General features: G+C 37.4%; 1 protein-coding gene across 1 annotated transcript in view; it reads left to right on the top strand.

Annotated features, from left to right (window-relative positions):
* NSMAF (neutral sphingomyelinase activation associated factor) overlaps positions 1-14834 on the top strand; it is a 66963-nt gene that overhangs the window by 42974 nt on the left and 9155 nt on the right. Inside the window, exons 11-22 of the mRNA XM_054692253.1 lie at positions 1725-1796; positions 3268-3376; positions 5646-5822; positions 7720-7799; positions 8392-8482; positions 8577-8640; positions 9490-9541; positions 9638-9758; positions 10115-10246; positions 11255-11297; positions 11601-11764; positions 13191-13299. Coding sequence (XP_054548228.1) covers positions 1725-1796; positions 3268-3376; positions 5646-5822; positions 7720-7799; positions 8392-8482; positions 8577-8640; positions 9490-9541; positions 9638-9758; positions 10115-10246; positions 11255-11297; positions 11601-11764; positions 13191-13299 — 1214 coding nt within the window. The remainder of the gene's footprint in view (positions 1-1724; positions 1797-3267; positions 3377-5645; positions 5823-7719; positions 7800-8391; positions 8483-8576; positions 8641-9489; positions 9542-9637; positions 9759-10114; positions 10247-11254; positions 11298-11600; positions 11765-13190; positions 13300-14834) is intronic.

Raw genomic sequence — 14834 nt, forward strand, 5'->3', positions numbered from 1 at the left:
CACCAGTAATCCTCTACCATAGTCCTTTGGGCCTCCTCCCCTTTTTGCTCCCCATCCTCTAATCTCCCCCTTTTGGTATGCTCAAAGGTTTGTTTTGGTTTGTCTTGTCTGTTTCTTTGTTTTGTTTTTGTATATTCTACATATAAGTAAAATCATTTAATATTTGTCTTTCATCTCCTGACTTATTTTGCTTAGCTTAACCCCCTCCAGGTCCATCCATGTTGTTGCAAATGGCAAGATTTCATCTTTTTTATAACTGACATTCCATTGTATGTATTTCCCACATCTTCTTAACTCATTTGTCATTGGGGACTTAGGTTGTTTCCATAACTAGGTTATTGTAAATAGTGCTGCAGTGAACCTAATAGTGCATATTTCCCTTTGAATTAGTGTTTTTGTATTCTTTGGATAAGTACCAAGTAGTGGAATTGATGCAGAAATTCCACTTCTTCTGATTTTAGGGTCATTGAAAGTATGTATCTTTATACTAGGAAGCACTTCTAGAAGAGACTAATGAAATATACTAAGATTGAAAAAACATGGATGTTTTATTTATATCTGCTATATGTATCCTACATGTTAGTATTTCTGTGTCTTCTTAATTCCAAATGAAACTGGTAGATCTGAATCATTCCTGAATGGTACAAGCAGCCCTCTTCTAGATGGGAGAAGTGCGTTAGAGATGCTGTAATGGGCAGCTGTAGAGCAAATACCATGAGGGTGGAAACAGTCTTCTTCTTCATAATGACTTTAGATTTACGAGGGCAGAATGTAAAGATAAACTCAGACTTCTACTAAAACTTGCAGAGTTTTATTGTCTGTCTAGATAAGGCCCCATTTTGGAATGGTACATTAAAGAACAAAATCCTAATACACTGTGATATGCAGCTGGACCATTTGGCAGTCGGCTTAAAGAATAGGAGTGTGTTCAGTGGTAGAAAGCTACAGCCTGGAAATTCTCCAGGTTGGTCTGTGATTATAATCACTAAAACATTCAATATTTTCCCAAATGAAGGATGATGCTAGAACAATTCTGTCCACCAGGTGGAGGGCATTCACTAGTGGTATATAAACTGGCGTGGCCACTGCTGTTACTATGACTTGAGTAAAAACTTGGAAAAATATGTATGTGCCATAGCTTCAGCACACATAGTATGAGCATTTATCATTTCCTCTGCCCCCCTCCCCCCAGGTGAGGCTCCTCAACGAATTTCAAAGCAGGAGGAAAGTGAATGTGGTGCCTTTTAGCCAATCTCAGTGCCTTTTCTAACCTCATCCTTCTCTTACTAGCATTTTAAGACTCTAGAGAAAGAAGAAAATTTTCCTCCTCATAATGAAAGAAAAATTTGAGAACCCAGCTTTATACTCTAGTCATGAGGTTTGAAACACTGTGCTTTTAAGAAGATTAAAAACAGGATTCTAAGAAAACAATGTGTCAGTACTAAGCACATCACTAGTCTATTAAAAAGCAAAAATCCTGAGAATTTATATCAACCCTTTAATATCCCTTGTTGTTCAACAGCTTTGCAAAAACTGAAAAATGCAAAATTGCATCTTTTTTTAACTATCCAGTAGGGGTTTTGGGGACTTTTCCAAAATCTTGAAAAAGGGCAGACCAGAATGAAAAGTACAAATGCCTGTTCTAAGACTTCACTTGTAACTAAAAGACAGCTTCTATTTGTGTCAGAATGTTGATGTTTGAGACTGTCTTTTTACTTTTAAAGAAACCTGTGGTCCAGATAACACTCCAGGATGTCCGCCGAATTTACAAAAGGAGGCACGGTCTCATGCCTTTGGTGAGTTCCATTGGAATGTCAGTTCTAGGTGGACACTTGTCAGGGCTTCATTTTAGCCAGTGATTTACTGACATATAGGACATGTACTGAAAAGTGCATGTATGTTGTTTTACAAGCAAATGGACTCTGAGTTTTTCTGCTCTTTTTTTGGGTGGTTCAAAATTTATAAAGGAGTAACTCCTTTCTATAGGTAAGAAGGCTGTTGGGAAAATGTTTTTGGCTCCAAGAGCAAGGGGATTTGAGTGCCTTCAAGTTTCTCACCTCTGTGTTCTCAGAATTTCTGAGCTTCTCTGGGGTGATGTATGCAGAATCAATCCAGTCCTACTTGCCACTACCCATTCATAGCAGATAAGTCTCAAAGTAAGGTTTGGAATATATTCTAAAATTAACTCTTCAATGGAACTATAGTATATTTATAGCTAACATATTAATTCAACCTTCAGATTCGATGAGAGAGAAATGGATAACATACCCTTTCAAATCATATGGCTAGTTCTTCCCACCATCCCCCTTAATAAACATATATACACACTAATTTACACCGTAGAAATGAATCCCCACTTAAGGGGTGTTTCTAAGGTGTTGTAATTTAGCATTTATATGAATTTATTCTGTGAAGAGTAGCTGATAATTTGGTGTCATTATTAAGGCATTATGGAATTTTAAGCGTCACATTTTTTATGTTTTTTCTTGTAAGATGTAACTATTTTGCTCCATTTTTTTTTAGAAGGTGACTTTCCAATGCTAATGGAGGATTAGGGAGACGTACTATTAAGAATCTTCTCTTTTGGTCATGGAAATACAATTAGAACAAAACAGAAGAAATTAACATTGATTAAGTGTCTACTGTGTACCAATCACTTTATAAACAATATTTCACTTATTTATCATCACAATCACTGTGAGGTAGATTATAGCCTATGTTACTAAGACATTGAGGTTCCAAGAGTTAAGTTCCTGTGTTCCTGCTAGCTAGTAAATGGTGGAAGTCTGTATTTGAGTCTGTATTTGTGCTTTCAAATTTTCTTTGTCTATTCCTGCTTCTCCCAGCCTTGCCAAAACAACATTTCACAATTAAAAGAATTTCAAATTATTTATTGGATGGGTTATTCAATTATCATTTTGTTAGGTCAACATAATTATTTAATTTATAAAGGAAAACTAAATATTTGTGTTTGAAAAAAGGGTGTGATCACATGGACTAACCATTTTTTGAATTTCAAAATTATAGATTTCAGAAAGTTACTATGAATGAAAATATTCAGCAGCAAAAGGGATTTTCAAAGTTTAGCTAAGATATTCTTGGGGAAAATTGTACAAATATGCATCACTGAGTCAAATTTCTAGCTGGAGAATATGAACATAAGATCTACAAATATAAAATCTACAAATGTAATTGAGAGATTTTTGTTAGTTAGGTAACTTACATTGCAATTACAAGACACTTTTTTTCTTCTTTCTGCCTTTTTAGGGCTTGGAAGTATATTGCACAGAAGATGATCTGTGTTCTGACATCTACCTGAAGTTCTATGAAACTCAAGATAGAGATGACCTCTACTTTTATATTGCTACATATCTAGGTTTGGTGTTTACCCTTCCTTGTATCTATCTGTTCATGTGAAGGCAAGTTCAATTGAGTAACTGGGATAAGAGACAAGAGGAGAAAAATGCTATTTCTAGAATTCACCCTTCTGTGGTTCTGCTTATTTCTTCTCATCAGTAACTATAGTTGCTTAAATAGAATTTAAAAACTAAGAAAAATATAAATGAATTTTGATAATAGTTCACTCCAATTGTGTGCTTTTAAAATGTTTAGTAAATATAAACATAGAGCTTCCATATGATCCAGCAATTCCACTCCTAGGTATTTACCCAAAGGACACAGAAACATCAATTCCAAAGAGCACCTGCACCCCTATGTTTATAGCAGCACTGTTTACAATAGCTAAGCTTTGGAAACAACCCAAATGCCCAAAAGTAGATGACTGGATCAAGAAGATGTGGTACATATATACCATGGAATATTACTCAGCACTCAAAAAAGATAAACACATGCAATTTGCAGCAACATGGATGGCGCTGGAAGGGATCATGCTCAGCGAAATAAGCCAAAAAGAAAAAGAAAAATACCGGATGGTCTCACTCATAGCAGGGATCTAGAAAACTTAAATAAGGGACCAGGAAAATGAATATAAGAAAGTGAAAATCAAAATCAACAAAAAACTATGAACCAGAGACACTTTTTGGGGGTGGGGGCGGGAGGGGAAGGATTGGGGTCAGAATGGGGCGTTTGCAATTGTATGGGGGAATATAAAAATAAAATTTAAGATTAAAAAAATAAATAAAAAATAAAAAATAAAATGTTTAGTAAATATAATTTCACTTAAAATACTTTAACAACCCTCATTTTAATAGATTATAAAGAATTCATCTAATTACTTTTATGTCCATTATATCTCATGTTAGTTTATGAAAAACAAGGCTCAGTTTCTTAATGTGAGGCAGTGTTATCTCATATGCTTGTCATCATTCATTGTAGCCTTAATAGCAAACTTAAGAAATATCAATAATACAAAAGGAGCACATGAACCTTTTGTGATCAATATGAGACTCCATTTGTTTTAAATTAACATTATCTCAGTTTTCCATGAAAAATATGAATTTCCTACTTTTATCAGATAATACCTACATTTTTTTCTTCAGGTATAAAAATATTAAGTTGTATGGCTAAATTAAATTATTGTTACCAGTCACAGGTGAATGGAATGATTTTTTAAAAACAGATGTTTGGAATTAATATCTTAATTTTGTTTACTGCTCTAGTGTATAATGAAACCATTTATGAGATCTATAGTTAAGTACATCTTCTCTTAGAAATGAGATTTTTCCTTGAGGAATAGCCAATTTTCATTAAGGAATATACTTTATTTTAGAATAGGTTTAGAATTTTTTTTTTCATTTTATTTTTCTATCTGTAACAAGATAATCATTTAAAAAACTCAACTTTTATGGTGAGTCACAAAATCTCAAGTCAAAGACTTACCATGACCTAAAAGGTCTATCTCATATAAAATCCATTCTTTCTGAGTTTAAGAGAGTTCTAACTGAGCAGAATAAGTGTTTTGACTTGTTTAAACCTTTCCTAGTAAGTGAATAGAGAAGAAACTTGTTAAAGTGGAATCAACAAACAGGTGAATGAGTAAGTTACTAGATATAGCCAGTAAAAAGTTGAAAACAATTTTCCAAACAAAATGGAACAATTGATGCAACCTATACTCTGAAAGAAAAGTTAATCATTGGTGCCATGTATTCTGAGATTCAGTTTTTCCTGTGGTATCTCTGGGGATCATTCTGGTTCTTCCACCTTGAGAGATCTTGTCCTCCTGCAAAATACGTTTTTCTTTGACAGTTTCTTTTCTGATCCTTATTTCTAACATGCATAAGTAATACATAGTACACCTTTTTTAGATCTAAAATTAGGAAACTAAAATATGGTGGTGTTTAATTTCGTAAAAAATGGGACAAGTCAAACTTCACAGGGATCTTGGTTTCTGAATGACTTAAAACTCCAGCACGTTTGGAAGGATTCGTTTCATTTTTGTTTTATATTATACATTTAACCTATGTGATATGTTTTATATCATACATATATATATAATTTTCACTCTGGGTCTTGGAGATACTCATATATAACGGGACAACTATTTGGTGAAGACAAACATTTTTCTTGAAATGTGTTTTCAAAAATGCATTGGAAGGTCTACATTTAAAGCATCTAGTTTTTATATGTTAAATGTAATTTAGCTAGAACTATTTGCCAAGTTCAGCGGCAACCTTGTGTCTCCTCAGAGCACCACGTGGCTGAGCGCACTGCGGAGAGCTACACCCTGCAGTGGCAGCGCGGCCACCTCTCCAACCGCCAGTACCTCCTGCACCTCAACAACCTGGCAGATCGCAGCTGCAATGACCTCTCCCAGTACCCGGTGTTCCCGTGGATAATTAGCGATTACAGCAGTCCAGAACTCGGCAAGTGCCACAGAGTTGCTTCCCAAAGGGAATAAATTCCATTTTAGCATCATGATAATGTTGTCATGTGAACAAGTTAGAACCCATTTTGAATTTACTGCTAAAGATTGTCAGTTTTCCATTTCAATATAGTGGATGTTATGGAAAGTCTGTGTTTTATTTTTCTCCACCATCTTTAATTTTTTTTTAATCTGAAATAATGGTAATCCCATCGTTTTTAAAGGATGCTCAGAAAATATGCACATGATTTTAATCTGGTGTTATTACCTCTACATACCATATTTTGAAATATTTAAATTTCTCACTTTGAGATTTATGTTTGTTTCATTTTATTTTTAAATTCACATTAAACTGTGATTACATCATTCACAAATATTATGTTTTAAACATAACAGAAAATGTTACATAGAAAAAAAAACTTCCTGAAATATTTTTTTTATTTATGCATACAAGAACTGGGGTCTGGGTCAGACTTGCGGGGGCCAGACTCTCACTGGAGTCAAAGTGGGGAGCAGAAAAGGCAGATTGACTGAAATACACTGCTGAGGGGAGCAGTGGGTAAGACTGGAGAGGTCTGCTGTGCCATATGGGTAGCTCCCTGGAGGGACTGAACTCTTGCTACAGTGAGTGCAGATAGCTTCATAGTGCTGACACTTAACCCTTTGTGCCACCAGGGAGGCCCCTGAAAGAGATATTTTAACTTAGTGGTACTGTCAGATTAACCAAAATGTGATTTTATTATAAATTTGTTTTATAATATTTTAAAACTATATATAGTGAAAGATAAATTCCTTTTGAGAAATTCACTAATTAAGCCTTTGTCTTTGAAAGAGTTCAGGTTTTCCAAATGTGATAATATTTATTTCTCTGATAACATATTTAGGTCTCCAGGCCTCAAATTATGCTGTTATCACAAAATAATTATCGGGCCTCCCCGGTAACGCAGCGGTTGAGCGCTGGGTTGCGAAGCTGCCCACAGCCTCTGCAGCGCCGGTTCAATCCCCGGCCACTGGGTGAGGGTCCCACCTGGCACACAGACCTCTCCTGCCGCCCGCTGCTCCCCTCAGCAGTGTACTTCGTCAGTCTGCCTGCTCTGCTCTCCGTTCTGACTCTGGTGAATTCTCTCACCCTCCAGCACTTCTGACTGTACCCAGTGCTTGTATAAATAAATAAATAAATCTTTAAAAAAAAATAATTATCACTTTAATAAAAATTTTAAAGTAAATCTTGATATGAAAATTTAGTTTTTTGTTGCTTTACTTGTAATACAGTTTTTGAGTTAGGTCTTTTAAAAAAAGATTTATTTATTTACACATAGAAAAACTGGGGTGCAGGCCAGAGGTCCAAGGGGTGAGAGGATTCCCAGAGACAGAGTGGGGAGCAGAACAGGCAGATTGACTGAAATACTTTGCTGAAGCACAGTGGGTGTGACAAGAGAGCTCTGCTGAGGCAGTGGTTAGCTCTCCGGCCAGGGATCAAACTCAGTCCACAGCCGTGATAGCATAATAGTGCTGAGATTCTAACTTTTGCACCACCAGGGAGGCCCAGGCTCCCTTTTTATAGGTGTTCTTGGGGTCTCTCTACTGCTCTTATGAGCTCCAGGGGCTTTTTTCTGCTTTGTGGTACTTTTCCACTGCCCCACTTTGCCGCCCCCCTTTAGCAGTGTATTTCAGTAGATCAGTCTGTTCTGCTCCCCACTCTGCTTCTGGTGAATCCTCTCCTCTCCCACAGTTCTCCCCCCACCCCCGCACCTCTGGCCTACACCCCAGCTCTTGCATGCATAAATAACTAAAAATAAATAGTTTTTTAAAAGTGTGCCTGTTAATGAGTTTAGGTCAGTGTTCCTATGTCTGAATTTGCTTGCTTTATTTTTCGATTTTTATATTTCTTTATATAGATCTGTCAAATCCAGGAACTTTCCGGGATCTTAGTAAGCCAGTAGGGGCCCTAAACAAGGAACGACTGGAGAGACTACTGGTACGTGGGTTTAGAGATTCTTGGTTTCTAACCTGCATCATGAACCATGGACTGTTTTTTTCAGTTGCTGAAGATCATGTCTCTAGACTTAGGCAGGTGCATCAGGAATGGCACAAGGATCTATACCATGTTTTTTTCTAGTTCTCCCACTACTGGCCCTCATGAATTTAGCTGCTCACCATTTGCACTTTGCCTATATGGCAGGAACTGGGAGACTTGATTGTACTACAAATTTACTGACTTATTTTCACGAAAGTGCTTTCCAGTAAATTCCACAAGAGACACACAAAATTGGATCTACTTAATCCATCCTAACATTATTACTACTGAGTCAAGAAAACCAAATACATGTCACAGGAGGCTTTATGGATGAAATTTTGTTTTTCCTCTTTTCATCTCATCCTATTCAAGTTAAGAAAGAAATTAAGAAATTATATATATATATATATATATACACACACACACACACACACACACATATATATATATGCCATGATTTCTTTTAGGCTACATGATTTCTTTTATTACTACTTGAGCCACTTACTATATTCATAACCAATACTTAGCTGTATTTTTCTTCCATACATCATAGACACGCTACCAGGAAATGCCAGAGCCGAAGTTCATGTACGGCAGTCACTACTCTTCCCCTGGCTATGTGCTCTTTTACCTTGTTAGGATTGGTAAGATTATTTATCACCACCCCAAGTAAATGTCATTCATGTGAATTCTTTCACTGACTCTGTGATTTCACTTAACTGATCTTTCCCCCTCTAGCGCCAGAGTATATGCTGTGCCTACAGAATGGAAGATTTGATAATGCTGATCGAATGTTCAACAGGTTTGACATACATGCTTCACTTACTATTTTTAAATTCTCTAATTATAAGAATTTTTTTTAAGATTTATTTATTAATGCATGCAAGAACTGGGGTACAGGTCAGAGATGTGGGGGGTGAGAGGATTCACCAGAGACAGAGTGAGGAACAGAATAAACTCTCTAATTATATGTGTGTAATATTTAAAAAAATTAGGGATAAGCAAAAATATAAAGAAATGTAAAAAAATCACTAATTATATCTATACCTTTCAGCCTTTTTCTAGTCATTTGTGTGTCTTTGTGTATGTATAAATGTGAGAATTTTTAAATGCAATTTTTTTAATTCTACCTTTTGCAACCTCATATTAGATTTTGTTCTTTAAAACTGAGGTATTTTTGTATCACTTCCCAACCTAAGCAATAGTTCATTTCAACTGCTTATTTCTCTATTGTAAGAATTTAGGTTGTTTCTAATATTTCATTATTCTAAATAAGTCTGCTATGATTTGAATATAACTCACCGTTATATCACCTTTGTGCCTTAACTTTTAAAGCACCTTTGTGCTTTAACTTTCAGTGTTAAAGCACATGCCTGTTGTGGCTTTGTGATAGGACAGTGTGTGCGTGGAGATCCTGGCATGGATTTGGAGTCACTTCATCTGGGTCCATGTCCAGCTCCCCACCCATTCCAGTGTGACTCCAGAGTAGTTTTCTCTAATTACATGATTGACATGTTATGAATTAATGAGACAGAAATAAATTAAAAAGAAGAATGAGGTAGTATAGAACAACACTGAGGTGAAGAAAGAGCACCACTGTTGCTGTTTCCACCCCCTAGGGTTGAAATTGGTTGACTTTTTTCTTATTTAGCATTGCAGAAACTTGGAAAAACTGTTTGGATGGCGCAACAGACTTTAAAGAGGTAAGCAGTTGACAAAGCTAATGACTCACTGGTCTTGTGTTTTCTAACTCCTGTAAAAAAAATGTGTTGTCATTTTTTTTTTCCTGTGACTTTCAGTTAACTCCAGAATTCTATGGTGATGATGTAAGCTTTTTAGTTAATAGTCTGAAGTTGGATTTGGGAAAGAGACAAGGAGGGCAGATGGTTGATGATGTGGAGCTTCCCCCTTGGGCACAGAGTGAGTACCACCTTAGATTAAATGATGGAAATTCTTTACTTGCTAGCACAGTTTCAGTATTATTAATTAGTTACCTAGATTTAAAAAAAAAAATAGCAGTATAATTCTCAACCTGAGTCCCATTCCATATCGAAGCATTCTGTGAGTCTGTGATGTCAAAAATCAGTATGTGAGAGACCTAAATGTTTCCTTTCACTTTCCTCCTTCAATAATTTATATTAAAGGGGGACAATCTCATTAAGAACTATAGATGTATCCCTTGCCTGTTCTAGAAGCTTTCTCTACAGATGGATAGACAAAAGAAAAGTGAGAATATGAAATGGAAACTCATGTTTTAATCAAGTCTGATCTAATAGGTCCCGAGGACTTTCTCCAGAAGAGCAAAGATGCCTTGGAAAGCAGCTATGTGTCGGAGAACCTTCACCAGTGGATTGACCTAGTATTTGGCTATAAGCAAAGGGGTGATGATGCCGTTGGTGCCCATAATGGTAGGTCATCTTCACTGAAATTGCATTTAGCATATGATGAAAACAATGCACCCAGAGTAGCCAAGCTGTTGCTTCAGAAGTGTATGAAATCAGCAGTGTCAGTCGGCTCAGAGACCCTGGATTAGACCCTGAGTAACCGAGGAAAAAGTACTTTAGCCTAAAGAATACCAACTTCACTATGGTACCAAAAGTCTTTTTCTAAACTCTTCTAATTTTAGTATGTACTCTCCATCCCATTCAAAAATTTCAATTAAAATTCAGTCAGAATAGGGGCTTCCCTGGTAGCGCAGGCGGTTGAGCTCAGCGCTGTGAAGCTCTCTGCAGCCTCTGCAGTGCCGGTTAAATTCCCGCCGGCCTTGGAGCAACCCACATGGCAAGCAGACCTCTCCTGTCTCACCTGCTGCTCCCCTCAGCAGTGTATTTCAGTCCATCTGCCTGTTCTGTTCCCTGCTCTGTCTCTGGTGAATCCTCTTACCCTCCTGTGCATCTGGCCTGTACCCCGGTTCTTGTATAAATAAAATAAATCTTTAAAAAAAAAAAAAAACTCAATCAGAATAAGGTTAAGCAGTGACCTGAGTTCCTCTGAAGGGTCTCAGAGTTTCTTTTTAGTTGAGCAAAAAGCATGTAAGAAGCCAGCAGCAGTACACCTCCCCTTCAGTTTCAGCTCTTACCTGCCTCCTGGTTTGTCAGCATTGCCACAGAGGAGTACAGCTGCACATTCCGGTGAGGTTCCTCACACAGAAGTGCAGAGTGGTTCTGCTCCTCCTAAGGGGAAATGATGCTGACTAAGGAGTACACTGAGATAGCAGGTTGCCGAGCTACCTGCTCAGCAAGAGATAACAATTTAAACGGATATTTACTCAAGTTGGCTGTTAGTCTGCTTGCAAAGTGAAAATCATTTTCTTTGAATAAAGGTTTAAAGTGTTTGAATTGTTTAAAATCTGAACAGTGTATGCATTATAACTAAACAGCACATCTTTCAACTGTGTTTTATATCTCTCTTTTCAGTGTTTCATCCCTTGACCTATGAAGGAGGTGTAAACTTGAACAGGTACTTATATATCTCTAAGGAAATTCTACTTGGATTACAAAATAGCTCTTTATTTAAGTTATATTAATGCAGTTATTTGATGATGTTAAAATGAGGAAAGTTTATAATTCATTATATCTTGCTTTTACCATTATTGACGTTACTGAGCCTCAGGAAATTATTTAAAGATCGATGATGAGGCTTAGAGTTGTTATTACTGTAGCAGGGTCAGTCTCTTTCCTATGATCTGTGTTATTGGAAATGCATGTTTTCAGGGAACTTGAGCCCAGTAGTTCACTGCATTATTTGTGTTCTCTCCTAAAGCATTGAGGATCCTGATGAGAAAGTAGCCATGTTAACCCAAATCTTGGAATTTGGACAGACACCAAAACAACTGTTTGTGACCCCACATCCTCAGAGGATCACACCAAAGTTTAAAAGTGTTTCCCAAACCTCCAGTTATAATACTTCCATAGCAGATTCTCCAGGTAAAGTTTGTAAGGAGAATAAATGTGAGCACCTTTTGTCTTTTTTGTGATAAAGATGTTTCTGAACTTCTGAAGCATGAACTGCTGTGCTAAGAGATGATTGTGTTTTCCTGTCTAATTGTGGTTTTCCTGGGGGCGGGATGAACACCTGTCTTATTTTGTTGTTTTGTTTGTTTTTAACTATTGGCTTTAAAGGAAATCTAATCATTTTCATTTTCCTGTAATCTATTATGCAATGTGGCAGAATTTTTTGTTACAGTTCTTTCTTTTTCATTGTTTTTCCAAACTGGTGATTGATTCTTAGCTCTTCACTTTTTCATATTGACATGTCCCAGCTATGGCTGTTTTTTTGTTACCATCTTCTCCACTCTTTCCTACTCCTGCCCAGAAATTCTTCCATCCCTAATTCTCCTCTCTCACCTCCACATACAAATCTGGAGCTAATGGGGTTCTTCTTTCTTTGATTCTGTTTTCTTATTCAATCATGTAACAAGTATTTACAGAGTATCTGTTCTGTGCCTGTCATATGGGGGGTACTAAAATGGAGCTTGACTCTGTTTTCACACCTAGTATTTAGGAAAGGGGGAAAGCACACACACCTTCATCTAATTATCCATGTTTTTCATTTCACTTAAGACTCTCATGGAAGAAATCTCACTCTGTATGGAACCTTGGGACAAAATCACTTGATCAGTAGTATCTCCTATTCTGCTATCTGTTCCAGACACATGTGGGCTTCTTCAGCACACATGACTAAGCACTCTGGCAAGCACAGAATAGTTTGCTGGAATCAGTGACCCAGAGCTAGCTGGGAGTACTTCTCTAGGAAGTAGTTGTCCTAAGGGGTTAAGTCACAAAGACCATACCTTGTGATGCCACTTAGCCCGTGGTCTGCTTAGTCACCAGCCCCATATCATTGTCTTGTGATGTTTTAAAAAGGTGATTGTTATAGCCCTTCTTAAATCACAAGCGATTAGATAGTCCTATCCAAAAGTACTTACAGTAATTCATTTTATCTCTCTTGTTTTTTAACTCCCCCTCAAAACTGAAACAGAACTACAGCCTTTTTAAGCAACTGTTAGTTTTTTTCTGAGATTACCAGTGAGGAAATGCTTGCTCATTCTTATAGTTCCAGAATTTCCTAAGTTAAGGACCAAGTGAAAACATCACAAACATTCATAAAAGTATGAAAAGAATGTAGTATTTACAGATACTTTTTTATCTTTCTCCACATGATTGCTTTATTAAATTATATACTTAATGTTTTTCCTTGGCCACTATGGGGCTATATAACAAGTACATTTTAAGTCATTTTTATCTTGGTGGGGGATTTTGTTTTCTTCCTTGTTTAAATTTAATAAAAAATATTGTGCCTCTGATGCTTGTGAGTAATTGAGTTGACTCACTTAGCAACAATCTAATGTAGTCTCTCCAGGTGAAGAGTCATTTGAAGACCTGACAGAAGAAAGTAAAACCCTGGCCTGGAATAATATCACCAAACTGCAGTTGCATGAACACTATAAAATCCACAAAGAGTAAGAATATCTCTGCACCATCCTCACAAAAATTAGGGTTATGACTTTGGGTGAAGCCATTTTAAGTTAAGGGAAAGGTTCCTTTTCAGTGTTGTCTTATTTTCTGCCTTCCAAAATATCTATAGTGATTACTCAGCTGCAGTCCATGTGGTAAGGCAAAGTCCACAAAAGGATTTGAGCTGACCTGCCATGCTGTCACTGCCACATCTGCTGTTCTAGAGCATGAGGTGGGGTTTACAGGCATAGCAGGTAGTTTTGTGCCTCTCAAATTGGGGTACCTGCTCTCTTTGATGGTGTGAGGCCATGGGAGAAATATGGTATAGTTTTCCCAACTTTTGAATTTATAGACTGATATTATAGGGAAATTATATCTTTTAAAAAATGTTAACAAACATAGAGAAGGGAGTAGATTGCAAAGTTCATGAATTTTTAAAATAATACATATAACATCCTAGAAATCAGGCTTGCTGTCTGTCCCAAAGGGGTTATGAGTGTTCCCTGTCTTCTATCCTTAAGGGTGATGATGTACTTTGATAGAAAGGCTTGAGAAGCACTGACATCGCCTTCTCGTTCCGGTTACAGATAAGAAAACCCAGGTCCAGAGACAAGACCAGTTGTACTGCTTCGACAGCATAGCTTCCTAAAAAGAAATGAGTAGTTCCCTCTAATTCATTATGACAATAGTTTTTTTCTTCCCAATTCTTTCTTTCCTTCTTTCTTTTTTTTTTTTTTTTTAAGATTTATTTATTTATGCATTCAAGAACCAGGGTACAGGCCAGATGTGCAGGAGGGTGAGAGGATTCACCAGAGACTGAGCAGAGAACAGAACAGGCAGACTGACTGAAATATACTACTGAGGGAGTAGCGGGCAAAACAGGAGAAGTCTGGGCCTCCCCTGGTGGCGCAGGCAGTTGAGCGCCGCGCTGTGAAGCTGTCTGCAGCCTCTACAGCACTGGTTAAATCCTGGCCGGCCGGTAAGGGTCCCACATAGCAAGCAGACCTCTTCTGTCTCGCCTGCTGCACCTCTCAGCAGTGTATTTCGTCAGTCTGCCTGTTCTGTTCCCTGCTCTGTTTCTGGTGAAGCCTCTCACCCTCCCACGCATCTGGCCTATACCCCGGTTCTTGTATAAATAAATAAATCTTTGAAAAAAAAAGAGAGGTCTGCTATGCCATGTGGGTAGCTCCCTGGCCGGCCAGGGATTGAACGTGTGCTGCAATAGCTGCGGATAGCTTCACAGTGCTGTGCTTAACCCACGCCACCAGGGAGACCCTCTTCCCAATTCTTTAAATGGCACATAGAAAGGAGCCTTGTAATTCAAGTCAAGGAAGGCATGAATTTTAACCTTTCAGAGGACGTGCTAGAATGAGACAATGATATCATGGAACAGAGCTAGGTAAATTCAATTCAGTAATGAAGCAAGTGATGTGATTATAAAGAGGATTTTTAGTCATTTTGGTGTTGTCCAGTAAGGTGGAATTGAAGAAGCATTACTAGTTTTCCAACTACCAGAGTGGTAAATTGGCATCTGGCAAAG

The sequence above is a fragment of the Talpa occidentalis genome, unplaced genomic scaffold, assembly GCF_014898055.3.
Source record: "Talpa occidentalis isolate TD23 unplaced genomic scaffold, MPIMG_talOcc4v2.1, whole genome shotgun sequence".
NCBI lineage: Eukaryota > Metazoa > Chordata > Mammalia > Eulipotyphla > Talpidae > Talpa > Talpa occidentalis.